Source organism: Panthera pardus, unplaced genomic scaffold (assembly GCF_024362965.1).
Source record: "Panthera pardus isolate Hobbes unplaced genomic scaffold, ASM2436296v1 HiC_scaffold_3, whole genome shotgun sequence".
In the NCBI taxonomy this organism is placed as follows: domain Eukaryota; kingdom Metazoa; phylum Chordata; class Mammalia; order Carnivora; family Felidae; genus Panthera; species Panthera pardus.
The window spans coordinates 35,686,040-35,712,875 of NW_026526876.1; the positions used below are offsets into that span (position 1 = coordinate 35,686,040).

Genomic DNA, 26,836 nt, shown 5'->3' on the forward strand with positions numbered 1-26,836 from the left:
AAATATTTTACCCGAAAGACAGATTAAGACAATCTGAATAGATCAGTAACAAGTTCAGTGAATAATTGAAAAGAATCCCATAAAGAAAAGCCCAGGCCCAGATGTCTTCACTGGTGAATTCCATCAAATATTTAAAGAAGAGGGGCACCTGGATGGCTCATTTGGTTAAGCATCTGATTCTTGATTTCGGCTTAGGTCATGGTCTCACAGTGGTGAGATCTAGCCCCACGTTGGGTTCCATGCTAATTGTGGAGACTGCTTGGGATTCTCTCTCCCTCTCTCCTTCTCTCCTTCTCCTTCCTCCACCCCCCAAAATAAATAAAAAAATAAACATTAAAAAATATTTACAGAAGAAATAGCAGTTTTCAAACTGATTCATAAAATGAAATAGGAAGTATTTCATAACTCATTTTATGAGGCCAGTATTTTTCTGATACCAAAGACATCACAATAAAAGGAAATCTACTAATTGTTCTTTCTCAGAAACAGAGCCACAAAAATACCTGACAGAATTTTAGCAAACTAAATCCCGCAACATAAGAAAGGATTTGGAATCATAACCAAGCAGGATTTATCCCAGAAATACAAGTGTGGCTTAATATCTGAAAATCAATTAAATATAATATCTCATAATAATTAGTAGAATAAAGTAGAGGTCAGTAGACTTTCTGAACAGGGCCAGATAAGTAAATATTTTTAGGGCTTCATTGGCCATACAGTCTCTGTCACAGCACCCAACCCTGCCAATATGTTTTACAAAGGCAGCCATAGAGTATACATAAACAATTAAGCATAAGTGTGCTCCAATAAAGCTTTATTTCTGTACAATGAGATTTGAATTTCATGTAAGTTTCACATGTCACAAGATCTTTAAAAATTTTTTTTCAACCCTTTGAAAACATCAAAACCATTCTTGACTTGTGAGCCATATAAAAACGGGCAGCTAGTGAGATTTACTGCCCCTTGGAATAAAGGACAGGAACTACATGATCATCTCAGTGTGTGGTGGCCTCTAACATGGCCCCCAAATAACCCCTGACTCCTAGTACTCACACCCTTATGTAATCTTTCCCCATGAACGTGGACTGGACCTAGTGACTCATTTCTAACAATAGAATATTGCAAAAGAGATTGGATGTCACTTTGGAGGTTAAGTACCAAAGACTGTGATTCTGTCTTGCTCTGCTTTCTCTCAGGGCTGTGGCTCTGGAGGAAGCAGCCTGCCCTGTTATGAGTAGCTCTGTGGAGAGGTCCATGTAGCAAGGAACTTAAGGTGTGGCCAGCAGCCAGCAAGGACCTGAAACCTATCAAAAACCAAATGAGTGAGCTTGGAATTGGATCTGCTGAGGTCTGCCAACAGCCACCTAAAATAAGCTTGGAAGGGAATTTGCACCCAGTTAACCTTTGAGATGAATGCAACTGTGACCAAGACCTTAATTGCAGCCTGTGAGACATCCTGAGTCAGAGGCACCCTGCTAAAGCTGCCTGTGCCTGTATTCCTGACCCACAAAAACCATGCGATAATAAATGTTGTTTTAAGCTGCTCAGTTTGGGGAGTAATTTGTTAAGTAAGAGTAGATAATTAATACATCATCGGATACAGAAAAAAAATACATGGCAAATCCAACACCTATTTGTGATAAAAAAAATTCTCAACAAACTAGAAATAGAAGGGAGTTTACTCAATCTGGTCAAAACCATCTATGAAAAACCTGCTGCTAACATCATACTTAATGATGAAAGACTTTACCCTAAGGTCAAGACCAAGGTAAAGATGTTCCATGTCACCATTTCTGCCAACATTCTGTTGGAGATTCTAGCCAATGCAGTAAGCTTGAAAGAAGAACAAGAAAGAAAGAAAGAAAGAAAGAAAGAAAGAAAGAAAGAAAGAAAGAAAGAAAGAAAGAAAGAAAGAAAGGAGGGAAGGAGGGAGGGAGGGGGAGAGAGAGGGAGGGAGGGAGGGAGGAAGAAAACTGACAGGAAAGAAGTAAACCGTGTTTATTCACAGATAACATAATTCTAAAAGAAGTGCTTGAAAACAGCAAAACTTACTGAAAGAAATTAAACACCTGTATTAAAAGTATACAGAGAACTCTTACAATCAATAATAGGCAATCCAGTTAAAGATTGGGCTAAACACTTGGGTAGATTTTCACCAAGGAAAGAGATGAATGGCTAATAAGCACATGAAAGGGTGTTTGTTGCACAATTGCACAATAAAACCACAGTGGGATTACAATCCATACCCCCTAACATGACTGTAATGAAAAAGAGAATGCCGAGTATTGGCAAAGATGTGGAGAAACTGGGGCATTCATGCATTGCTGGTAGGAATGTAAAATAGTACAGCCACTTTGGAAAATAGTGTGGTGGTTTCTTAAAAAGTCAAACATAAACATAGTGTAGGACCTAGCAATGCTAATCCTAGGCATCTACCCGGAAAAAATGGAAACATAGGTCCATACAAAGACCTAAGACACATGTCTGCCAAATAGAATGTACAACTCTTATTTGGGTCCTAATTTGAACAGGTCACGTTGACGAAGGCATTTATAAGACAATTAGGGAAACTTGGACAGTCAGGTTATCAGATATTAAGGAATTAAAGTCATTATCCGTTAGAAAGATGTCCTGAAATATTTATAGGTGAAATAGTATGTCTGGGATTTGCTTTAATTTTTTAATTTTTTTTAACGTTTATTTATTTTTGAGACAGAGAGAGACAGCATGAACAGGGAAGGGTCAAAGAGAGAGGGAGACACAGAATCTGAAACAGGCTCCAGGCTCTGAGCTGTCAGCACAGAGCCCGATGAGGGGCTCAAACTCACAGACCGTGAGATCATGACCTGAGCCGAAGTCAGACGCTTAACCGACTGAGCCACCCAGGCGCCCCTGGGATTTGCTTTAAAATACTGAAGCAAAAAGCAGAGGAAAATAGATGAAATAGAAATAGTAGAATGTTAATAAATGTCAAAGCTTAACGATGGTACAAGTGCATTCTGTATTCACTCTTGTGTATATTTGAAATTTTCCATAAGAAGTTAGAAAAATTAAACTGAGAACTTGACTACTGTGGAAAAAGAGCCTTTAAGAAATTCATAAAGGGGGGGTGGGGAAAGAAATTCATAAAGGGGCACCTGGCTGGTCAGTCAGTGGAACATGTGACTCTTGATCTGAGGGTCATGAGGTCAAGCCCCACATTGAGGGAAGAGATTACTTTTTAAAAAAATCATGAAGGCAAGTAGGTAATAATATTACATAACTTAGCTTGTTTGACCCCAATACTGGTCCTTTACAGTTGCAAAAATCCAACCATTTCATACTGCCACGTAAAAGGTTATCTTAAGCAGAGATTTAAGTGAAAGAGCAGAGACAGAGCTTTCAGTCTTCATGTTGCACCACTTGCTAGCAAGTACTAGCTAGCTTTCTGGTATTTCTGTATTTGCAAAATGCATATAGGTCTCTTATCAGCACAGAGTAGTTTGCTGTTAAACATTTCCAAATGAGAATCAAGCACCATGATCCCCTCATGCAAACGCTCATACACAGCACAGCCTTTCTTCTTTGCAAATGGCACCTGCCTCTTCCTCAGCATGAAAGATCCCAGGATTTACAGCTGCTTTTATTTGGGGTATGGAAATTTTATAGTTCTTATTTACAGACACATGTTTAATGAGAATCGTGCATGATTGACTAAAGATGCGTTCCTATTTGTTTATTCATTATTTTCTCCTTTTTCCATTTTTCAGTACATGTACTAGCCTTAGCAAGTTCTGTTCCAAACTCAGGCACCTTGACTTGGCTTCCTGTACATCAATAACAAACATGTCTCTTAAGGCTCTGAGGTAAATGTCTTCTACCAAGAATGTCCAATAATCAGAACAAATATACTTATTTTTTATTTCAAATAACTGAATTAAAGTTGGAATTGAAGGAAACTATGTTTTATGGATATGTACTATAGTTCAGAATAGATTTTTTGTTTTATCACTTGCCCAAATTACAGGACACATCCAGGTGAAATGACTAGAGGTAACTAGGATTTCTGAACAGACTGGCACAACTTCTACATGAATGATTTGATTTTTATGAGGGCTTGATCCCCCCCCCCCCCCAAATGCCACATATCATTATAGCTTAGTGGCTTAGTGATTAAAGCAGCACTCTGGAGCCAGGTGATTAACCAAGTACTTCAAACAAATATAACCCTCCTGAGTTGTTCCTTTCTATCTCATAGTGCTGTTAGGATTAAACAGTATTATTATTATTTGATAGTATTAGGCCAAATCGTGTAAAGTTGCCAGTATTTAACAACTTTTGTCTTATAAAAATGACGGCCTCATGTAGTTCAACCTAATATATATAAAGTGCTTAGAGTTTCTGGCATACAGTAAGCGCTTGATAAGTTTTGTTTTAATGTTAATGTATTTTTAAAGTACATTACAGAAAATGTACCTTAAAAGGAAGGTGAAATGCTCATTCTCTTTGTAAGTTTACTATTTTATCAGCCTGTTATAAATAATTATAGCCCCATGTATTGGTTATGTTCATGAATAGTAAAAATTAAGCTATTAAAAGAAATGTAGATTTAGTTGAGTGTAAGTAATCTAAAAATATGACTTCCTCTAGACTTTTCCTTATGAATATTGAATATATGCATTTAAGGCCATTTGCCATGTAGGATGATAAATAGGATAATATAACAACACTTACAGTTTACAAAATATTTTCACATAAATGATTTCATTTATTTCAAAACCTTGTGGGGCAGATAGGACAGACACTTTATAGTTAAGAAAGTCTTAAAACATTTTTTAATGCCAGGTACTGTGATTTAACCATAAGATGTAAGTAAATAAGGTATCGTTGCTGCCCTTAAGCTGCTCAGAGCCTAGTGGGAGAAAAAATAAACAGTATGATAAGTTCTGTTATAGAAGTGAGTGCATCCATTTGAGGAGAACATAGGAGGGGCTATGGCTGATCTTAGATTAAGAGGAGTTCAGGCCGGTTTCCTAAAGTGACTTGCCTGAAGTCACACTATTTAATGCTGAAGAATGAACTTGAACCAAGATCCTCTGCCTTCGTTTTATAAAACAATTAAAGCAGCATTTTCCTAAGAATGTCCTAGAACTTGAGATTCTTCCATAGTTCAAGTGAGAAATGAAAGATGAAACTAATATTTGATATAAGGCAGAGATCGAACACAATATATCCTAAATTCAGCCTGTGGAAGCAGTACTCCAGATACTTCACAGATAAGGAAAATTTATAGATCTTTTGTATTTTTTACATAAAAATGTAAATGTCCTCATTATTACTTTGATAAGTAATAGAATTATTTGATAAAGAATCTGAATCTAAACTCTTCACTAATTACTCTGTTAACTTGAACAGGTCACTTAATTCCCATTTACTTTCCAGATCTTTTAAAGATGTGATAAGTGCAAAAAGAATATGTTTGGAAAGGATAAACCTCCATAACAGTCTAACATATCTGAAAAACAATATTGTGCTTTGTGCTTACTAGTTTAGCTGGATTTAAGAGAGCCCCTGTAGTGATATAGTCCCACGTGAACACCACAAGTGTTGATAAATATGCTTTGTTGTTTTTGTTGTTGTTGTTGTTGTTGTTGTTGTTGTTGTTGGTTGACTATATTCTAAATCTATGTTAAGTAAATATATTCTTAGGGGAGAACATGGGACTGTAGCCATTCCCCTGACTAAATAGCCAATAAAATGAGACTTTGGTACCTTTGGAATTGGGTTTAGTCATATGTTTGTTTCATTTTGTTTTGTCCTAAGTGAGGGATGTCCACTGTTGGAGCAATTAAACATTTCCTGGTGTGACCAAGTAACCAAGGATGGCATCCAAGCACTAGTGAGAGGCTGTGGGGGTCTCAAGGCCTTATTCTTAAAAGGCTGCACACAGGTAATACTCCATGTAGTGCTTGTGAATGTTAGAAGAACCATGGACTTCGTAGGCAGTCCAAAGATATTGGCTTGAGGAACATGTAGTTGTATATTATTGGCCAAAGATACATACTTACCAAATACTAAAATGTTTTCCTTAGAGTAAAAAAAACCTAAGAGTTAACATCTGACCAAAGAAATTTATGAGGGGAGGCAAGATGAGGAGAAAAAAATCACACCACGCATCCACCTCAGGCAAGAAGGGTCTCTTGCGACTTAATCTGAAAAGGAAACTTGCCATGTTGTCATTCATTGTCTGAGACCTTAAACTGGAGAGGCAAGGAAGCCAGCCTTGGCAATTTCGCTGGTTGTTTAACTACCAGGTTAAATGTGCCAAATATACAGAACCTACATTTTACAGTGTTGATGTTTACTTCCTGCCAGTCACATTACAAATCCCAACATATTTTGTCATTAAAAATTTTTGCTATCTTCATATTTTACTGTGGAAAAAAAATAAGGAATTGACATGGCAGTGTCTGGAAGGAAATAATCAAAAGTGAGTTTAGAAGTGATTGACAAAGTAGGGCTAGGCTCTTAAGAAATTATTTTAGTAATGCTTACTGAAACCATACCTTGGATGCCGTTAAAAGTGCCCTTACTCTTTGACCATGATGGGACGAGTTCCATTGTTTGAAACAGAGCTTTGAAAGTGAGACTGCCTTAAAACAACAGCTTGAGCTTCTGGTTATTTATGGAATCCTGGAAAATATTGATTGGAATGCACCATTATACATTATAATCAATTACTTGCCATCTGTTCTCAGCACTGTACACATGGCACTGATCTTCCAGCAGCAGATAAACCGGATTCCTTTCTCAGCTCCTGCTCCCAAAAAGTTTGTTTTTAAAAAACTTTATATAGGAAGCATAGAAGTGTGAAAATTATTTTAGCTTCATAATCCCTGAACAAAATGCTGTGAGGCATATTTAATTTATCAGAAGAAAAATCCATAAACATTAGGCAGTGTTTATTTTATCTTTTCCTTGATTTGGTGATCATATGAATTTGATGTGGTTGGAACTGATAAAAAATACTGATAACCATACTAATGATATGAAGTCCACCTTTCTGTGATCACAGGTCATTGTTTCTGATTCATTGTCCCTTTGAAATTTGGTTGGCTGTATTTAGAATGTATTAATGAATGTATACATTCCTAAATCTTTATCCCTTGAAACAATGTTAGTAATCATATTTTCTCTTTTTAATCTTTCTAGCTAGAAGACGAAGCTCTCAAGTACATAGGTGCACACTGTCCTGAACTGGTGACTTTGAACTTGCAGACTTGTTTAGTAAGCAGTCCTTCCCACAATTCTTTTGTATTAGTAATTCCTATCAGTAATATTGTAAGAGCTTTAGTCATCAAGACCAGTGGTTTTTCTACTTCAATCCTGGGGACACTGTACACACACAGATGATTCTTTGCATGTTTAACAATAGTCACTCCTGAGGGTTTTAACAGAGATAATATAGAAGGTAGCTCTTGCAGACTTCCAAATAAGCTAACTGTAACTCCACCCCTTTTCTTTTTTTCTTTTCAAAGTGAATTATTCACAAACTTCAGTACTTAAAATATTTTTGGTAAATGAATTGCAGTCAGATCAATTAACATCTATCATTGGGTCATAACTATTGGGAACCACTGATCCGAACAAATGACAAGCAAAATGTACTCTTTAAATTTTTAATTTCCAAGTAGTATTTGTAGTTCACATTTGGCTTGTTTAGACTATCAGCTTTTTTTGTGTCTGGCCCCAAACCCCTGCATTTTGCTCAGAGAATTTGCCGAAACCACTCAGGTTCCTACAACATTGACAGTACACATTTAGCTTTTCTCTCTTGCCTGGAAAATTACATATATGTGTTGCCTTGGAATGAGAGCCTCTCGTTGCAATGAAAAAGAGTTGATGAGGGCTTTCCTTGTTTTTACTAAAACTTCTTCTCATTATACCCTTCTCTTGTTTGATTACCTGAAACTTGAGAGCATAGTGGTTGTTTAAAGGTGACACATAAAGGGCCATATTTTGTGCAAGTGAAGCAACCTCCCCTTTCAAGCCCTTAAGGGATGGTTCTGATAATGATCTGCTCAGGAGGCTCTTGAAGACTGAGTTAAAGGAATGACATTCCTTTTAATTCTGATCACCCCTTCCTTTTAATTCTGACTGTCATAGTTACTATCAGAATTTGCCTCATTTCATTTATGAAACCAAAATATTTGGCCTGACAGGAAGAGCTTATACAACTGTTGTAAACATGAAACCATCACCTTACAGTGATAGGAAGAAACTGTTCTTAGGCATCTTCAGATTCTGTTTGTACACACAGATACACAGAGATACACTCCATAGATATTTGTGTGGATATATGTTACACACACATTCACACAACCATATAAATACATACCCTACCTACCATTCGCTGTTTTAGTTTCACTTCCTTTATCCTTTCAGCAGACAGAAAGTGCAGGTGGTGAGCCTAAAGAACCAGTTCTGTCATCAGTTTAGTTTACTCTCCCTTCACCCAGATCTTAGGGCATAAGTCATCCCTTCCGTAGAATGTGATGAAATGATTCTCATTCCTAAGACTTCATGTGTCTGCCCAAAACTGTTGAAGTGACCAAAGTACATTCTTTAGCCATTCTCTTTTTCTGGACTAATTTGAAAACATAAAAGTTTAGTAAATTTTATTCTTTCTAAAATTTGAAGTATTGGTACATAGGACTTTCCTCAACTTTCTTCCTCAGTAATCCCTTATAGATTTTAAAACATTAAGAAGGAAAAGGCAGCACAGCCCTATAAAACTTTCCTAATATTATATGACACAAGTTCTCAGTGGCCTGGTAAATATGCATGTTTATCGATTGCTGTTTCCCCTTTACATTTCAATTATCCTTGTTTAGTAATAACACACATCACACTTGTATGAAAGTTACTTCCACATGTGTTGATCTTCATTAATTTATCCTCCAGATAAATCTTATATCTGCCTTAGCATCCATTTTTTATCCGTATCTTGTTTCAATTATGCAATATTGAGAATATACGGATTTAAGCAGTGAATATTTAAAGCTTGATTTTTTTTTTCAGTTGTCCTGGCAACCTAAGGACACTGACTGAACAGAGATGACAGGAGAGCTTTATTCTGAGGCTTATACAAAATTTGTGAAACTAACAGGACAAATTGAAGTGCTAATCATATCCTACATGTTAAGATGTTTATATATGGCATCTTTTTTTTTTTTTAGTGTAACATCTTGCTGTGTCCTTTTTATTTTAGAATAATTTAAAACACACAAAATTACATTTGGTTGATCACAGCTGTTTATCTCCATAAATGAGTATATTCTTTATATTATACAACTAAAATAAATAAATAAATGGATCTGTGGTTGATATGAAGTTGCAACTGTCATCCATAGGTTGTTTTATTTTTTCAGTAACTTAACATCAGTGTCAATTTTGAACTTATAAATACATTTATACTGCTGTGCTTGCCTGTTTTCTAGGTTTTAAAGTCATGTAATTGAATCTACCCCACGATGTACCTCATGCTGTTCCCAATCCCGTTGGGTTACAAGAATCCCATTATAGCTTCCTCCTTTTACACCAAAAATGAGCACTGGGGCGCCTAGCTGGCTCAGTCAGTAGAGCATATAACTCTTGATCGCGGGGTCGTGAGTTCAAGCCCCACATTGGGCATGGAGCCTACTTAAAATAAATTAAAATGAAAAAAATGAGCACAGATTCTCTCACAAACTAAATCAAAAGGAACTGAGAAGGAGAAACAAAGTGTATTCATTTTCTTTTAGGTCTACTACCTAATTAATATTAAGCTCTATTTTATTTCTTTTTGGTGCTTATTTTCAGAGGTAACATTTTTTTCCTTTTCTTCTGCTAAATAACTAATATCTATGGGATTTTTTTGCTCTTATTTATTTATTTATTTATTTATTTATTTTTTTAGCAAATCACAGATGAAGGTCTCATTACTATATGCAGAGGGTGCCATAAGTTACAGTCCCTCTGTGCCTCCGGCTGCTCCAACATCACAGATGCCATCCTGAATGCTCTAGGTCAGAACTGTCCACGGCTTAGGTAAACATTTCTTGTTTAGCTCAAAAAATCATGGGAAAGGAACAAAGGCCTTCTTCACCCAAATTTATTTCTTTGGAACTTTGAGATTTTTAAGGTAGACACTACAAGGCTACCCTTTTAGATGCCCAGCTACTTGCTTTGTACCTCATTCGATTACATGTAATTGGCCTAAACCAAAGGGTAATAGTCCCCATTTCCTACTTCTTGCTATCTAGACTAGAAAAAAAAAATAACATTTTATTTCATTACTTGTCTTACTAAACTTTCATATAATTCATTTCTGAAGAAAGTTTTTAAAGCCCTACCCCTGTGGTTATTTGTATTGTGGTAATGATGCCCGGTACATAGAAGAAAGTATTTTTTAAAAAAGCCCTACAGGAGGGGCGCCTGGGTGGCGCAGTCGGTTGAGCGTCCGACTTCAGCCAGGTCACGATCTCGCGGTCCGTGAGTTCGAGCCCCGTGTCAGGCTCTGGGCTGATGGCTCGGAGCCTGGAGCCTGTTTCCGATTCTGTGTCTCCCTCTCTCTCTGCCCCTCCCCCGTTCATGCTCTGTCTCTCTCTGTCCCAAAAAAATAAATAAAAAATGTTGAAAAAAAAAAAAAAAAAAAAAAAGCCCTACAGGAAAACTTCCTTTGTGCTCAGGATCTTTTAGAGCAAAGCTTATTTCTCTATGGTTCCTCCTTTCTGCCAAAATATAGGATTGGCTGAATATTTACTAAGAATGCTGTTAGCATACACATGGTTTCAAACGCATATTGATTTTGTAAAAGCCCACAACACACTGTTTCATAATAAATAGGGATTATCCCCATATACCTGTTTTGTTTTTAAAACAAAACTTTTATTTTACTTATATGTTAGACATGTTGACCATTGTTGTAAGGGATTTACAAATATTAATTCATTTAATCCACAGAATACCATATTAGCACTGTTACTGTCTCCATAATATAGATGAGAAAACTGAAGCCCAGAGAGGTCAGATAACCTGTTCAAGGTCTCACAGCTAGTGAGTTCAAGAGCAAGATTCAAACCCAGGCAGCCTGGCTCCAGAACCCAGAAAACTTCTTGTCTTACATATAATAATCATTGTAAACCAATATAACTTCATTAAAGCTTTTTGTAGTCACCTGGCCAGGAGCCTGACCATCATTATTGAAAGAAAATTTGCCTAGATTATCAAAATTCCTTGATAGATCATAGACTTGGTCAGAATTAATTATGTCAGAGGCCTGGAGCTAAGGAGGTAGCCAAACTTCTCCCTAAAAGTCTTACACTTTACCTTTTTCTCATTTGAAGAGAGGACTGTTCAGCTCCTTATTACTTCATGGCTTATTTTATTGTTCGAATAGAAAAGCTCCCAAATATGATAATCAAAAGTTCAGTCAGATCATGTTTTCCCATTAGATATATATAGCATTCATTTCTTATTGATTTTTGATAATGATTTCTTATACTGTGGCTTTATTTGTTTCAACTTACGTAGTAAGTAATTTGTAAGCAGACATAAAAATATTCTTTGGTACTGTCACACAGATACCACCAAAGTTTTCACAGAAAGGAGCTACTTTTGATTCCCCAGTCCTGTGGTTGGCATTTAGGTTGGTGTTTAGCAGTTCCTGAGTAGGAGAGTTGTCTGCCAGCTCAGTTTCCCTCTCCTCTGGGCCTCCCCGGGAGCCTGTGGGAGGAGGCAAGAAGCTTAAGGGTATTTTTTCATAAGTATGGAATTTCATACTTGGTACAGGCCTGTAATTAACCAGTCCCTTCATAGAATTTTTAAAAGCTATTTAAATCTGAGTGAACCTACATGTAAAATAGGGAAAGAGAATAATTTACTTGAGCAACAGATTAATTGAAACAGAGTATTTATCTCCATTTCCTTTGTTTTCTAGGAGCAGGCTGCCCTCTGGGGGTAAGCAGTATGCCATCAAGAAGGCTTTTAAATGCATTTTTCATGCATTTTGGCATTAACTACAAGCTTCTATTATATTCTTCTGATTGCATCACCCTGAATTGTGGTATTTACAGGACCACTTTATGATGACTCCATGAAAATGAATGGCAAGATCTGTATACAGACTTGCTTAGCTGTTAATGTCACTATAGTATGCAGTGCCTAGGGAATAGGAGGTTGTTTTCTTAAATTCTTGCTGTTTTTAATAAACCCAGTTTTCAGGGAACAAGGGCTTGACTTTCACTTTTTTTTTTTTTTTTTTTTTTTTATAACAGAATATTAGAAGTGGCAAGGTGTTCTCAATTAACAGACGTAGGCTTTACCACTCTGGCTAGGGTAAGTATTTTCTCCAGGTTCTGTGGGTTTGGTTTGGGATTTTTCTTTCAGAGGAGTGAACAATGAGGGAGAAGTAGAAAGGCAGCAGAATTGAGGGTGTGGGATGTGAGGGAACTTCTATGTGGCTGGTGTTCCTGAGCATTCTCATGCTGCAGCTATAGGCCTGTGGAATACAAACTGCTCTGGAAATACAGACGTGCGTTGGAGGACATGATGCTCCTTCATGAGACTTGATTTGTCACATTTTCATTAGATGGTAAACTAAGCAGGGACTTTCTCATGCTTCATGAAAGAAATTCTTGGTTACTTGGGTATGCGACTGGTGGGTGAGAGTGTTGTTGAAAGAAATGGATAAGCCCAATTTTAAATGGAGGTGGCTTAAGATTTTTTGTGTTCTCCAGAATATGTTAATCCTTGGAATGGTTTATAAATCACTGTATGTATAATAATAGCATTTAAAATTATATTGTCTTTAACCAGTATAATGGAACATGGGGAAGGACCTTTGCTTTCAGGCAGATTGATGGAACATTAATTGGTCGGGGGCAACATATGGCATAACTAAATTGGGACATAAAGCTTACCTTTCAGTCTTCCAAAGAAAATAATTTTCATCAAATTATTTATGGTTGGAAGGCTCTGTACTAGCTTGGTATTAATGTTCAGGGAATTTATTCCCGTGGACTTGTAAGGTGTTAGATACTTTAAATGTAGAATAATTAAGAAATTTCACTGTGATTGAGGCCTTTTAAAATGTGTAATTAATGGAATAAGGCAGAAAGTGTCATTAGAATGACACCTCTGAGTTATGGGAGGTTGTTATAGGAATAACTCTGAAAGTTAAGATTTTGTCGGTGTATTTAATACTACTTCTGGCCTTAAATTTTCCCATGTTTTAAATGTTTGAGCTATAATGTTTGGTTTTGTATTTTATAGAATTGCCATGAGCTCGAAAAGATGGACCTGGAAGAGTGTGTTCAGGTAAGAATGTGGATTTTTACTCAGAAATACAGTATGATAGAAACTTACATAACTGGGCAGACAGACTGACCTTACGAACAATTTCTTTTATTACCAGTTTTTAAAGCTTTGAGATTATTAATTGATTGGGGAGAAATTTTGAAGGGGCACTTCTACTCCTAAAAAGAAGATAGAATAATAAATTTTTTTATAGTAAAAATAAAGGAAAGAGACTCCAGTAACTATAGAAGTCAGTTTTTTCTAAAATACTTGTTATCCAGACACTACTTAGCAGCTATTCTTACTAAACTAAAACTTGTTCACATCCATCTATCTTTTGCACTTGCCTGAGTGTCCCATGTGTCCTCCCCAGTGTTGCTCCTTCTGAGTGATGTGCACATGCCTGCCCTCCCCAACCTTTCACCGCCCACCATTTCTTAACCCCTGTGAAGCTCTGTATGTTATCATCATCATCATCATTTCAGAGTTGGAGGGACATTTGAAAAGAAGCACTAATTTACTTTCCAGCCTAAGATAACTATAAAAGACTGTTCTTCCTTCAAGAGTTCTGCTTCTTGAATGTTCATAGCTAACCCAGAGTCCCGCAGCCCCCTTCTGCCACCTTTGGGAAAATACCTGACACCCAGTTTATCAATTCAGAGTTAATGGCATGACTTATAAAATATAAGCCAAATATATATTCTTAAAAATTTGAGGATATTCCCACATTAAATTTTTTTATGGAGCAGTGTCTTCTGATTCTTTTTTGTGGTTGTTCTAAGGAGGTAGAACCAAGTCCAATGGATACAAACTACAAGGGGACAGATTTTCATTCATTTCAGAAACAAAGGATTTTCAATAGACTATTCTTTGAATAGTCAAAGATGAAAATTAGAGATGACTAGATGTGTTCAAACCTGCCTGGATAGATTCTCAAAGAACAGGTTCAGGTAGCTGATGGGATTTCAACCTTAGGTTCTGTTATTTGATGATTAATATCAGGGTATCAGTCTAGGGGCACCTGGCTGGCTCAGTCAGTAGAGCATGCGACTCTTAATCTCAGGGTCACAAGTTCAAGCCCCACATCAGGCATGGAGCCTACTTTAAAAAAGGGGGGCGGGGTATCAGTCTAGAATACAAGTGTACTCAAGAATGAGGTACAGCCATGAGGCTTTTTTGGAATTATACCTATAATAAACTTCTGTGTTTCTTTCAGATAACAGATAGCACATTAATCCAACTTTCTATACACTGTCCTCGACTTCAAGTATTGGTGAGTTTGACTTTTTGAAAGTTTTGTGTTCATTGGATTCAATCAAAACCCAACTCTTACTTTACTCTTGGTGTCTGGCTACCATTTTGGGAAAGCATATTTCTCCAAATTGCCAACTTACAGAGGACCAAAGGATTATGTTATCAGTACTTAGAGATTGAAAAGTGACATGAAGAGTATGAAATCTCCCTCCCACGTGAATTATACTTCAGCCTGAATGATGGCTAAATTTCAGAGATCCAGGGGACAAAATGGCCCCAAATTCAATTTGCTTCACTTGAGACTAATAGGTCCTGTAAAACAGAACCAATCAAGGCTTTACTAGGGGTGTTCTGTGCTACTGTTTCCAGTAATACTGTGGGAAAGCATTCTGCTTGTAGTTTGTGTCCAGGCTCATTTTTGTGTGTACTTAGTGCCATATTACTATCCAAAATTGGGATAAGGGGTTCTGAGTTTCACATGGAGGAACCAGGAATTTAAGGAAAACTGGTAAAGAGACTTATGTGAAGAGATGACCACACCTAACAGGTGTAAGAATCATCTTCAGTTAATTAGCTGCTTGGGCATTCCCCTGTATCAGATATTCAGTGTTTAGTCCAAATTGCAGAAAATTTTATTCAAGAAAAGCTTGAGGCCCCTTTGCCCCTGTAGAAAAGTGTTCATTTGTGTATGGGGGTGCGTATGTTATTTTGTTTATGAACTATTTCACAGTCGTTGCATGCATTCACACAGTGTATTTAGAATCACACATAGAAATGTCAGTCATTGATTGTGCAAAGGAGAACCCCAGCAGCTCTAGTTTGCTCTCATTTTACCACATGGATCTAGTGATGGCTCCATATACATCAAAATCCAACCCAGAAGGTTTCCTTCCCGACTGTGCACAGGCCAATGGCTAGAAAAACACCATGAGATGTTTCATTGACCTTCCTTGCTCTATTTGGCCGCAGAGTCTGTCTCACTGTGAGCTGATCACAGACGATGGAATTCGTCACCTGGGGAATGGAGCCTGTGCCCATGACCAGCTGGAGGTGATTGAACTGGACAACTGCCCACTAATCACAGATGCTTCCCTGGAGCACTTGAAGAGTTGTCACAGCCTTGAGCGGATAGAACTCTATGACTGCCAGCAAATCACACGGGCTGGGATCAAGAGACTCAGGGTAAAGATGGCTGCACACTCTCCAGCTCTAGTGCTCTCCGCACCCTTTCCTTCTTTTGTTTCTTTTTTTTTTCCTCCTTTATTTCCTTTTCTGTTTTTGTTCTAGATTTAGATTTCTGTGATTTTTATATTTACTTGGACATTTAGCAAAGAGGAAAAAATGGAGAGCAAATGCAAGGATAGATAGTTTTTACCTGTTGTTCTAGATGGAAATTGAGTAGGAAAATAGCCACTGAGGGATAAAAAAGTAGGTCTCCTCCCAGCATAGTTTCTCCAGTAATGTCCAGGGCTCAATAACGTAGAGTCAAAAACACGTGCCACAGTCAGGAAAGAAAGGAATAACATAAAGAAAATATTTAGTTAGATGGGATTTAAGAATTTAATTTGTATTTTTCTTTCACATCAAACCCTTTTTCTGGTGTTCTTATTTTTTAAGACAACAAATGGATTTAAGAGGTTTTTTTTTTCACCTTTTCTTTTAGCCCCATCCTCCATAATAAAGAGACCCATGCATAGCCAAATGACTGGAAGACAAGTTGCTAACAAGGAGGTTATAAAAGGCTGGATGAATCTATATGTTAGATTATTCAGCTCAACAGACATTTATTGAAACATCTGTTTCACACCTGCTGTGGGAAGGGCACTGTGCTTAGGTAGGCCCTTACAGCCAATGTCTAAAAACATCCATGTTGGCCATATGGCATCTGAGTACATAAAGGAGACCAAACCTCATCTTAAGATCCAGTTAGCCTTAGTTCCTCCTCTCCCTTCAGACCTAGAGGACTGAGAGCATAACCTCAATGGGGAGGCCTTGGCAGCCATATTCCTTCTACACCACAAGGAGAGAGCCACAGACCAACCAGAGCCTCTTCTATGGCCTCCCTACAGTAGGGTTCCTAGACCTCCCTGGCTGTCCAAAATCTCTTCCATCTCTGAGTTCTCAAGACTTTTTTTGTCTATTCTTCAAATCATCATTTAGCATTTTTGTAGTTTAATTTAGCTATTTATGTCTAGACTGTTAAGTTCCTTAGGAGCAGGATCTCCATGTTGACCATCTTTGTATCCCTCTTATGTTAACTAGCACAGTATCTTGAACATGGTAGCAATTCAGAAACTATTTATGTAGTAAAAACTGGAAGCGTTTTGTTAAAAGACGATAGTGAGGTTTTATCAGAAGAAACATCCATCAGCTTTGAAGCAATGACTTAGAAAAAATTATTTAAAAAAATTTTTTTAATGTTTATTTTTGAGAGACAGAGATGGAGTATGAGTAAGGGAGGGGCAGAGAGAGTGAGGGAGACACAGAATCAGAAGCAGGCGCCAGGCTCTGAACTGTCAGCACATAGCCTGACATGGGGCTAGAACTCACAAACCACAAGATCATGACCTGAGCCGAAGTCTGACGCTTAACCGACTAAGCCACCCAGGCGCCCCAGAAAAAATTATTTTAAGCTTATATAGTTGCTTTCAACTTTGGGAATCCAAGTAGGAATCCCTTTGGGACAGGTTAAGAGATTAGTATGAAGTTTTTCCCCAGTTTTACTATTATGGAAACGGGTACCAAGGTTATGTGAGCTGTTTAGTCATTTAGAATAACATGGGATACTACAAAGCGGAACCCAGGCCTCTCAACATCCTGACCGACTGGTACTTAGCCTCTGCCTTGCTTTCATGTTCACTCAGCCCCTCAACGTTTTTTCTGAAAAGCAACATTGCTCTTTCTGTTTAAGCCCTCTCTCTTAGTAATGTTTCTGTCTTGTTTCAGACCCATTTGCCCAATATTAAAGTCCACGCCTACTTCGCACCTGTCACTCCACCCCCGTCAGTAGGGGGCAGCAGACAGCGATTCTGCAGATGCTGCATCATCCTATGACAATGGAGGTGGTCAACCTTGGTGAACTGAGTATTTAATGACACTTCTAGAGTTACAATGGAGTCTCCAGTGGAAGCAACCCCAGTGTTCTGGGCAAGGGTTACAAAGTGAGGGCAGCGTCCAGATCCCCGAGGCACACATAACATGCACACCCATCCTCACCCCCACCTTCTAGTTCTGTGACCAGGGGACTGAAGCCCATGCCGGCTTTATCAAGTGGATTGGTGAAACTTAACCATTCCTGTTGGACATGCCAAGAAGAAAATCATAAGCAAGGTAGAGGGAAGGGGGCATTCCAGCAAACCCAGTGTTATTGCTATTGCAGTTTCTTCATTTTGTTAAGGGGTTTCTTTGGTGATTTTGGAACAGCAACTGCAGTCCTCCAGGGTCAAGGAAAGCATAGAAAAACAGTATATGTTATATCCAGGGACCAGAAAGAAAATTTCTTTGCATCCTATAAATGATAGCCATCCATCGTGAGATGACTACAGAGCTTCTCTGCTTCCTTGTTCCCATGCCAACATGCTGAGCATGCTCACAAAGAAGGCTCATCCATTCCTCCTCCTGTGTTTAAGTATTTGGCCCAGAGGTTTCCTAAATGGTTGCGCTGAAATCGCTGTGGTCCAAATGTGCTTACTCACTCAAATTGTCACTCTCGGTAGCACACTTGTGCACCTGTCTTTCGTTCTTTGTTGCTCCCTCCTGCACTCTTGCTCAGTCTGTCACCTGTTCATAGTCTGCTTACTCACACTCAATTGTTACTCTTCTGCTGTTGTGTTTACAGTGTGCATTTTGGATGATTAGTTGGGGTTACCAAACATTTTTAAAAAAGACATTATCAATAAATATTTTTTTAATTCTAAATTTTATCATTAGGGGACCCTGCCTGAATCTTTGCCAACCTGAAGAGAAACTATAACAAAAATAAGAAATGTTATGAGAAGAAATTGAGCTAAAACTATTTTGACGAAAACAAACTTTGCCTTTTGGTTTCTGTTATACCTTGTGATATATAATAATACGCATGATATACCCAATATTCCCCTGCACATTTTTCCTTCCATCAAACTCCACTAACTTAATAAGGAGAGAGAAATGCATTATTAGTAAAGAATGGAATGGTGAATCCCAAAATTGAGCCTGAAGGCCCCCCTACCCACACTCAGACATGTCAAATGTTCACTGAAATCGAGGTGTGAGTGGTATCATCCCTGATTTGTGTCTGTGAAGTTGTTTGCTTTAGTACGAATGCTGCTACAGTTGCTGTGCAGTCTAGCTGGTCAGTTTCTCCCCCCCCGCCCCCCCCCCCCCCCCGCCATTTCAGCCTATCAGGGACACAAGAATGACCCTAGAATAGCTGGTCAACTATATGTCAGTGTTGGTGGTATATTTCAAATGTTGGCGCCAGAACCACTTCAAAACCTGTCAACCATATCTCTCTTGTGCTCCAGACTCCCTGTGAATGAAATAGGGGGGTAACCAGGTGAAGGCTTTGGGGCAGGAGAAAGAAAACATTGAGAGGAAGTAGGGGGTTCAGTGTCTCTGCCCAGCATAGTCACCAGAGCTGAAGGCAGGTATTCAGTGCCCATGACTCAAAGAAGGAGCTTCCTTTCTTCTTCCTTCCTCCCCCCCAAAAAATCATAAAGGATGAGGGAAATAAGATGAGTTTCTCAAGTATGAGAAGTAGATTTCTAAACCCCAGGGTTGAACATCTTGTGTGATTTTTTAATAGGACTTTTTTTTGGGGGGGTGGGTCTTTTAGGACATTATTGCGCAGTCTGCCATGATCTTAGATCATCTTCTGCATGACCTAGACTGTTACAAGGCTTGTTGTAATGCTGCAGGTGCTGGCTCTACCAGCATATGTAAGAATAAAGTAGAACTTCTTTCTCCAAAAGCAATCAGATGAAAGGGTCCTAGAAATCTGTATGATTCACCATTATCTTGCATGTTAAATTTATTTTATTTAAAAATTTTTTTAATGTCTATTTATTTATTTTGGGAGAGGCAGAGAGAGAATCCCAAGCAGGTTCCGTGCTGTCAGCACAGAGCCCAACCCTAGGCTCAGTCTCATGAATCATGGGATCATGTCCTGAGCCAAAATCAAGAGTCGGACACTTAACCAACTGAGCCATCCAGATGCTCCTGCATGTTAAATTTATTTAAATCCTACTTTGTTATGCCCTTTTAAAGGCTCAGATTTCTTCATTTCCCCTTCCCTTTATCTTCTTTTCAAATTATCATATGAGGAATATACTTGAAAATTTTTTTTATTTGAGTGTAGTCAACATAGGAATATACTTTTTAAAATGAGACTCATTGTTATACTCCATCCATACAAATACACACATATGCACACACACTTCCAGATATGGTTAATAATATTCAGATCCCCAGGTCACTCATTCAAAACAAAAGTAAAAAGAAAAATATTTAGAGACCATCTGCTCTAACATATTATGGTTTGTTTGGGTTTTTTTTGTATTACCTGAACAAATTGACCGTAAAACACTGATTGATTAGTGAGTATGGATTTAAAGTGCCCACTAGTTGAGACTATTAATACCTCTTTACTTAAAAAGTACATAAGTTTAAAACACCCTATTCACCAAAACATGAACAGCTTGGAAATGCCGTTTCTCAACCCAAAAAGTGTACCCACATGCAAGTCCCCAGGGACTTGCACGGGTGATCCCTACCCGTCTGGGCCAAGAACAATCAAGTGAGAGGAAAAAGGAGTGTGCAGCACTGGCTTGTATGTGGTCAGGCCTTGTTCCTTTCCAAGAAAACTTCAGGCCCATCAAGGTTGGGAGGAAATATATTTTTTATGCCAGTCTGCAACCTATACCAGCTGATGAAATGTACCAGGACTTTGAGAATCCAGAACATGGTAAGTTTTGGATAAGTGGAAACGGTTCTGCCATCTGAACATAGTGCTTCTTGTCTCAATATCAGGGACACTTTTGAAAATTTAGTAAGGCTTCAGAGGTATAAGAAAACCTCTCCCTAGGAACAGCTTATTGGTCCATTTATCTGACTCCCAAGTCCCTGAACTTTATGCCTTCTATGATGAAAAAAAATTCAGAGTGAATGGAGAGATTTGGGATAAGTCAGAAGGTACCCTCAAAGCTATTGCATAAACCTGCAGGTAGCCAGGAGGAATTAATCATTGTCTGTGTGGAGAACAGTATTAAACACCCAGATCATCTCTTTTTAAAGCAGCCTTTCCCCCCTTTTTCCAGCATTATTTGCTACATCAATATCTTTTATAGCCTCTACATTGGCTCCATCAAGAAGGGACTTTCTGTCTGCCTGATTCCAGCCTTTTTTTTTTTTTTTTTTTTTTGCTTTGACTTCTCCCATTTTCTTCTGATACCCATCCTTCTATTTAAAGCCTCCATCTCATTCCCAACGATGCTGCTGATTTATCCTCAGTTGTCTCCAGTCTAGCTTCCTCTTTGGGTGCTTGTCCTGATCTAGGCAAAGTCTCCTGGGCAGCCTTGAATTCAGTAACTGTCGTGTGCCTCAGGCCATTTTTCACTGGATTGTCTCGGACATTTGCTCACCAAATTTGAAATCAAGCTGTTGGATATGAGGAATTAAGGAGATCTGGCTTCATCCTTTTTTTCCCCTAATATTTGGAATATGAAAGCACATTGTGCTCTTTGTAAAAAATGTTGTCTCCTCCTAGTCTGCTCTTTAGTGGATGTAAAAGTATTTCTTAAATGGTCTTTGTAAATTTCCACATTCATTACGTTGATTTAGCAGACCTATAAGTCAGAAATTTTACATATTCCTTATATCACATATTTTAGAGGGAAACCTGGCAAATATTTTTATGATGCTTTATTTGGGGCTCTCCAAACCATTTGAACTGTTCAATACAGCTATAATACTACAGCAGTCAAGTTCTTTTATTTCTCCTAATTGTCTTGTAAAATACATTGTTACCAGTTTGATAGCCCACTAATGCCGTGGTGGGGTGGGGGTGGGGGGGCACTAAACAAGGTGTGCAGTGGAACTTGTCCAGGTCTGAAATTGTAGAGAAGTGTGAGAGTAGCATTGGAAGGAAGAGGGGACTTCCTGCCTGCCTTTGTGGGCAGCATATCCTTGGGTGACTGTGGTTTTGGAGAAGAAGAACGCTTGTGGATCATGGTTGACCCTTGGCCATTTAATGTTTATTGTGCTGAAAGTTTCAAACTGCATATGACAGTTGCTATCAGTGAGAGAGGAGGGGTTTAAAGGAAATGGGTCTGTTCTGCCTTTCCCTCCTTGCGTGCATGGTTTAGGATTAGGTTTCTAGCCCCATTGCGCATCCTGGCTGACGGATTCTTTCAATGGTATATGCTTTGAGCTTATGGAACAGTTTTTTAAGAGATTGCCTTCCTATCTGCCCACCGTTCTAGGATCTTTAACCACCTCAAACCCAGGCAGTGTGAGTTAGTGGAGCCTTGTTTGAGAAGAGGTGAAGGATATTTGGTTGGAGGTCTGGAGGCAACCCACCCCCTTACAATGATCTTGAACCAAAGATTCTCAAAGCAATAGGAGGATGAGGGGAAATATGGAGTCTAAGCCTTTCCTCAGCTTTATTTCTATCCTAAATTTTAATTGTAATATTGGAAGATAGAGAAAACTATGTAAGACCATATCAGTAGGGTATAATTAACCCAGGTAATTTGGGAATGACATCTGGCTGTACCTGCTGTATTCAGGTGCCCTAACTTAACATCTGGTTCTCCAGCAAAGAACATGCCGCTCTAAGCTTGCCCTCTCACTTCATACAAACTCTCCCTGCCAGGAACTACCATTTGAGGCAAGTGAGTTTTCTGCATGAAGGGCTTCTGCAGCTCCCCTCACAAGGCCAGTCTGCCTGTTTGCCCATTTTTATTCTTAGGACGTCAGCTCTCCATCTCTGAAGGCTTTGACCCTTCTTAGGAAAGTCAGTAAGAACCTCTCACCTGAGTCTGAGTAAATCTTTGGAGCCCAACAGAGTTACACTTAATTTTCAGCAGAAAAAAATTTGTTGGACAACCTCACATGTGGGATATTAAGAGAAATTCTGTAATGTGCTTATTCCATCTCTGCCTTATGTTTTTTTGAATAAGCCCTTAGTGGAGTTTGGTTCAAAAATGTTGTCTCTGTGCTTCCTCAGCCAAGATGTTTCACTGCCCTTTTAGGAAAAAGAACCATGAACAACCAAAACTATCAACTGACTCTTTCTATTTTCTATGTTTTTCAAAAAGTGTCTTGTTTTGAAGAACTGGGGTTGGGAAAATGGTAGATAAGACTCATTCAGGTCTGGAACTGGGGCACTTTGCTTCAGGTACAAGCATCTATCCTGCCTCACACATGTGAGTAGATTTACTTTCCTCTTCATTCAATGAACTCCATGCCCTTCTTACTGGCAAGGAGGGCTTCTGTTTTCCACACATCTAACCAGAGTCCTCCAGATGGGGATTGGCATCCCTGAAAGAACCTCCAGTGCTTCTGGGCACGGTTTTCACCGTGGTGAGAGTGGGTAGCCAGTAATTGAGAATCCCCACCCTAAGAAGAGATGGGAAGGAAAGGTGTTTGTTCACACGCATACCCCAGGAACCCAGGGAAATCTTTGAAGTTACGTGTATTTTATTAAAGTGGAAGAAGAAAACTTTGCCCCACAAAGTTTCACTTGTCACTGTTGCTTACTACTTACTTTTACTAATTCAAATCTGTATCGCACTGCTGCTCACACACGTGTTTCTTACCTTGGCCTAACCCTTCTCAGCCCCTGAAGTCACTGTTTTGTTTTTCTTTTTTCCCCTGGCACTAGCGAACGACAACCGAAAGTCTTAGAAAATCTTAACTTGAGAAGGAGTCTCTAACTGGCATGGTTTGATTAATTACTTTACCTGCCCCCACCCCCAAAGACGTGAATGACTTTCTTTCCTAGTGCTATATAATAGATCTGTAATAAGTGAAACCTTTGCTGCTACTTTTCTGGGTTTACATGTTTTTTCCTTCCCTTAAGAATAATTTCTTACCTGTGCTTCTCTGATGACTGTTAATTTCTAATAAGTGCAGGAAGAGGTGAGCCTGAGATTTCTTCTCTTACTCCCCTCCTCACCTTACCCCCAAACTACATGCTAACCTCTAACATGCACAAGATCTGTGGGGTGGGGCTCAGCAGGAGCTACTAGTGTGTTTTCTTACCATGCTGCAGCTCTCAGAGCTGGCCCCTGAGGATCTGTGACTGCCCAGGCTCAAGGGTTACTGGAGGGGGAGAAAGGCCTTCTGCATTTTGCCTTTCTCCAAGTTTTAAGACTAAACCTTCAGCTGCCTCCCACCCTGGCCACCTCCTTTTTCCTACCAGGAATTGTTTCCAGGTAACCTGCCTCAGGCATTTCCCAGCTGCTCTCCTCACCCTTGCCCACCTCCCGGTGACCCTGAGAGCACAGACCTGTGCAGAGCTCAGAGAGCTGTGAGGACTATCCCTGCCTGTCAGACTCTGCCTGAGGGCAGAGATGGGTGGGTAAATGGTGCTGCGGGAGAAATTTTTACCTTCAAACCAGGCTGTTCCATCCCTACACTATAACCCCCTCTGAAACCTCTCTCTGAGGGGACAAAAGGCAGAGGATGGTTGACTGGCAGGGTCTGATCCCAAACATTGCTGTGGCCTAAGCCTCGGGCAGCCATTCGGCCTACCCTGGAGCGCTTCAGTGTGCAGGAGCTGCTGCTGGTTTCTCCACCGGGCCTGCCCCAGTGCGGCTGACACAGTTCCCTACTTGGTGACTTAACACCAGGCTCCATTAGCTGTCCAAGTGACTGTTTGCACCCAGTACTTTTGGCGCTTGAGGATGGGGGGAGGGAGGGTTATTTAAAATAAAATCCGAGGTGGCAGTAAGGATTCCTTTTGCTTTAAAATCTTTGGACTAAAAGAAAAATGTTTTTTATATATAAATATATAAAGTAAATTGTTACGTAACTATTATTGTTTCCTGTATGTTCTAATTTTGTTTTATGATGTAATTAAAGGAAATAAGCTGTGAAGACTTTTCATTTTGCTGCGGAAATAGCCTGTCTTGGAGCTACGATTCTTAACTTCTTGAACCCTAGAACTACAAAGGCTCCTGAGGCTGAATGAAGGGGCGTCTTTTTGGCATCCTTATAGATATATTTTTAATACTCTTTAATAGTCTTTAGTAATTATTTAATAGCCTTAATACCTTTTTAATAGCCCTTATTTAATACCCTGAACTCCTTGTCTCTAAGAAAAACAGAAGACGTAATATAAATCAGTTTCTAAAAAACTTTCTTTTAATCCTTTGACAGCAGTAATTCAACCTGAGGCCTCTATCTGTGTAGGGCATTGCCCTTGACAAAGACAGAATGATGGTACAGTAGTACCATGGTTAAGCAAACAAGCTCCAAGTTACATTGCCTTTCACCCGAATGACCTCTGCCAGTTGACCTTCCTGTCTCAGTTCTTCGTTCCTTCGTAAAGTGGGATAACAGCACCTACTTTATGGAGTGTGAAGATTAAAGAGATAATAATGACACACAGTAAATACTTGTTAACCTGCTTTTATTCCCTTCATGTCAACAAATACTTCAGTATCTAGTCAATGCTAGAGGCTCCTAGGTTGAAGGAAAGATACACAAAGGTTAATACAGTGGGGGCGCCTGGGTGGCTCAGTTGGGTGTCCAACTTTGGCAGAGGTCGTGATCTCGCGGTTTGTGAGTTTAACTCTCTGCTGTCAGCATGGAGCCCCTTTGGATCCTCTGCCCGGCCCCTCTGTGTGCACCTCCCCCACTCACGCGCTCTCTCTCAAAAATAAATAAAATTTAAAAAACAAAAACAAATGTTATTGCAAAGGGGTCCCCTATCCTGGTGGAGTTAAGCAATGGAGCCAAACCAGCAATCAGAATTTCAATCTCAAGGTATCTACCCTGCATGAAACACCTTTGGGGAGCTCTGTGGAATTCCAGGCCCCACGTGATCAGTGATAACTGAGGTAAATGATCAATAAGTAATTAAGCAGATATTTTTAAGAGGGCACTCTGGCCTGTCTTCCAGTCTCTGCATATGGGTTTTCTCTTTACAATGTTTGAGATTTTTTTTTTTTAATGCTTATTTATTTTTGAGAGAGAAAGAGCATGCGAGCAGGGGAGGGGCAGAGAGAGAGGGAGACACGGAATCCAAAGCGGGCTCCAAGCTGTTAGCTCAGAGGTAGACGCAGGGCTCGAACACACTAACGGTGAGATCCTGACCTGAGCCAAAGTCGGCCACTTAACCAACCGAGCCACCCAAGTGCCCCACACAGTGTTTGGAGATTTTTAATAATAATATTTTGAGGGAAGAGAATGAAAAAAAAGAATAAGATACAGCCCATTATTACTTTAAGATTTTATGTTCTTAAGTAATCTCTACAACCCATTGTGGGGCTTGAATTTACAACCCCAAGATCAAGAGTTGCACACTCTACTGACTGAGCCAGCCAGGCGCCCCCCGCCCCCCTCTCCCCGCCAGCCCCTGCCATTATCTTTTTTTTTTTTTTAATTCCTTTCTTTTAAGTTCATTTGTTTATTTCGAGAGAGAGCAAGAGCAAGGGAGGGGCAAAGGCAGAGGATCCCAAGGAAGCTCCATGCTGTCAGCACAGAGCCCGACATAGGGCTCAAACCCATGATCCATGAGATCATGACCTGGGCCAAAATCAAGAGTCAGCTGCTTAACCAACTGAGCCACTTTTCTTAAAAGCACTTTTAAATAAAATTGGTTTTCTATATGGAAAAAGAGATACAAAAAAAATAAGTTTCAGGTCAATTTTAATCCTAAAAATGAAATGCAAAATTAAAATTTTAATTTTGAAAAATATGCATAGGAAAGGGAGAGATTTCTTAAGACCTAAAAATTAAAAGATTAAGATTAAATCCAACTACATTTTTTAAAGAAAAATAAGGATAAAGCCCCACAGCCTCAATGTTAAATAATTACAGTATTTCCCAAATCTCTAGAACTTTTAAATCTCCAGACCGTTTAAATAAGCATAGTGATTTGATAGTTGAATGAATGGTCTTATGGAGGCTTTAGTGTTTAGTTTTTGGGCAAACCAGTTGGGAGACGGAAAAAAAAGTCCAGACATTTATTTATTCCTCTGTCTCCGACTCCATACCTTACCCAACTCTAGGAAGAGGACCAAAACACCAAGAAAATTGAACAAGCATTAAAGATACA

At 39.1% G+C, this 26,836-nt stretch overlaps 1 protein-coding gene across 4 annotated transcripts in view; it reads left to right on the top strand.

Annotated features, from left to right (window-relative positions):
* The window catches only part of FBXL20 (F-box and leucine rich repeat protein 20), a 100,759-nt gene extending 76,108 nt beyond the window's left edge, over nt 1–24,651 (top strand). For all 4 annotated transcript variants that reach the window (XM_053892844.1, XM_053892845.1, XM_053892846.1 and 1 more), the window contains 9 exons: nt 3,750–3,845; nt 5,803–5,929; nt 7,192–7,266; nt 9,938–10,068; nt 12,297–12,357; nt 13,294–13,338; nt 14,534–14,590; nt 15,541–15,753; nt 17,518–24,651. In XM_053892844.1, the coding sequence (XP_053748819.1) occupies nt 3,750–3,845; nt 5,803–5,929; nt 7,192–7,266; nt 9,938–10,068; nt 12,297–12,357; nt 13,294–13,338; nt 14,534–14,590; nt 15,541–15,753; nt 17,518–17,625 (913 nt within the window). In that variant the 3' untranslated portion in view covers nt 17,626–24,651. The remainder of the gene's footprint in view (nt 1–3,749; nt 3,846–5,802; nt 5,930–7,191; nt 7,267–9,937; nt 10,069–12,296; nt 12,358–13,293; nt 13,339–14,533; nt 14,591–15,540; nt 15,754–17,517) is intronic.
* Nucleotides 24,652–26,836: the final 2,185 nt, after the last annotated feature.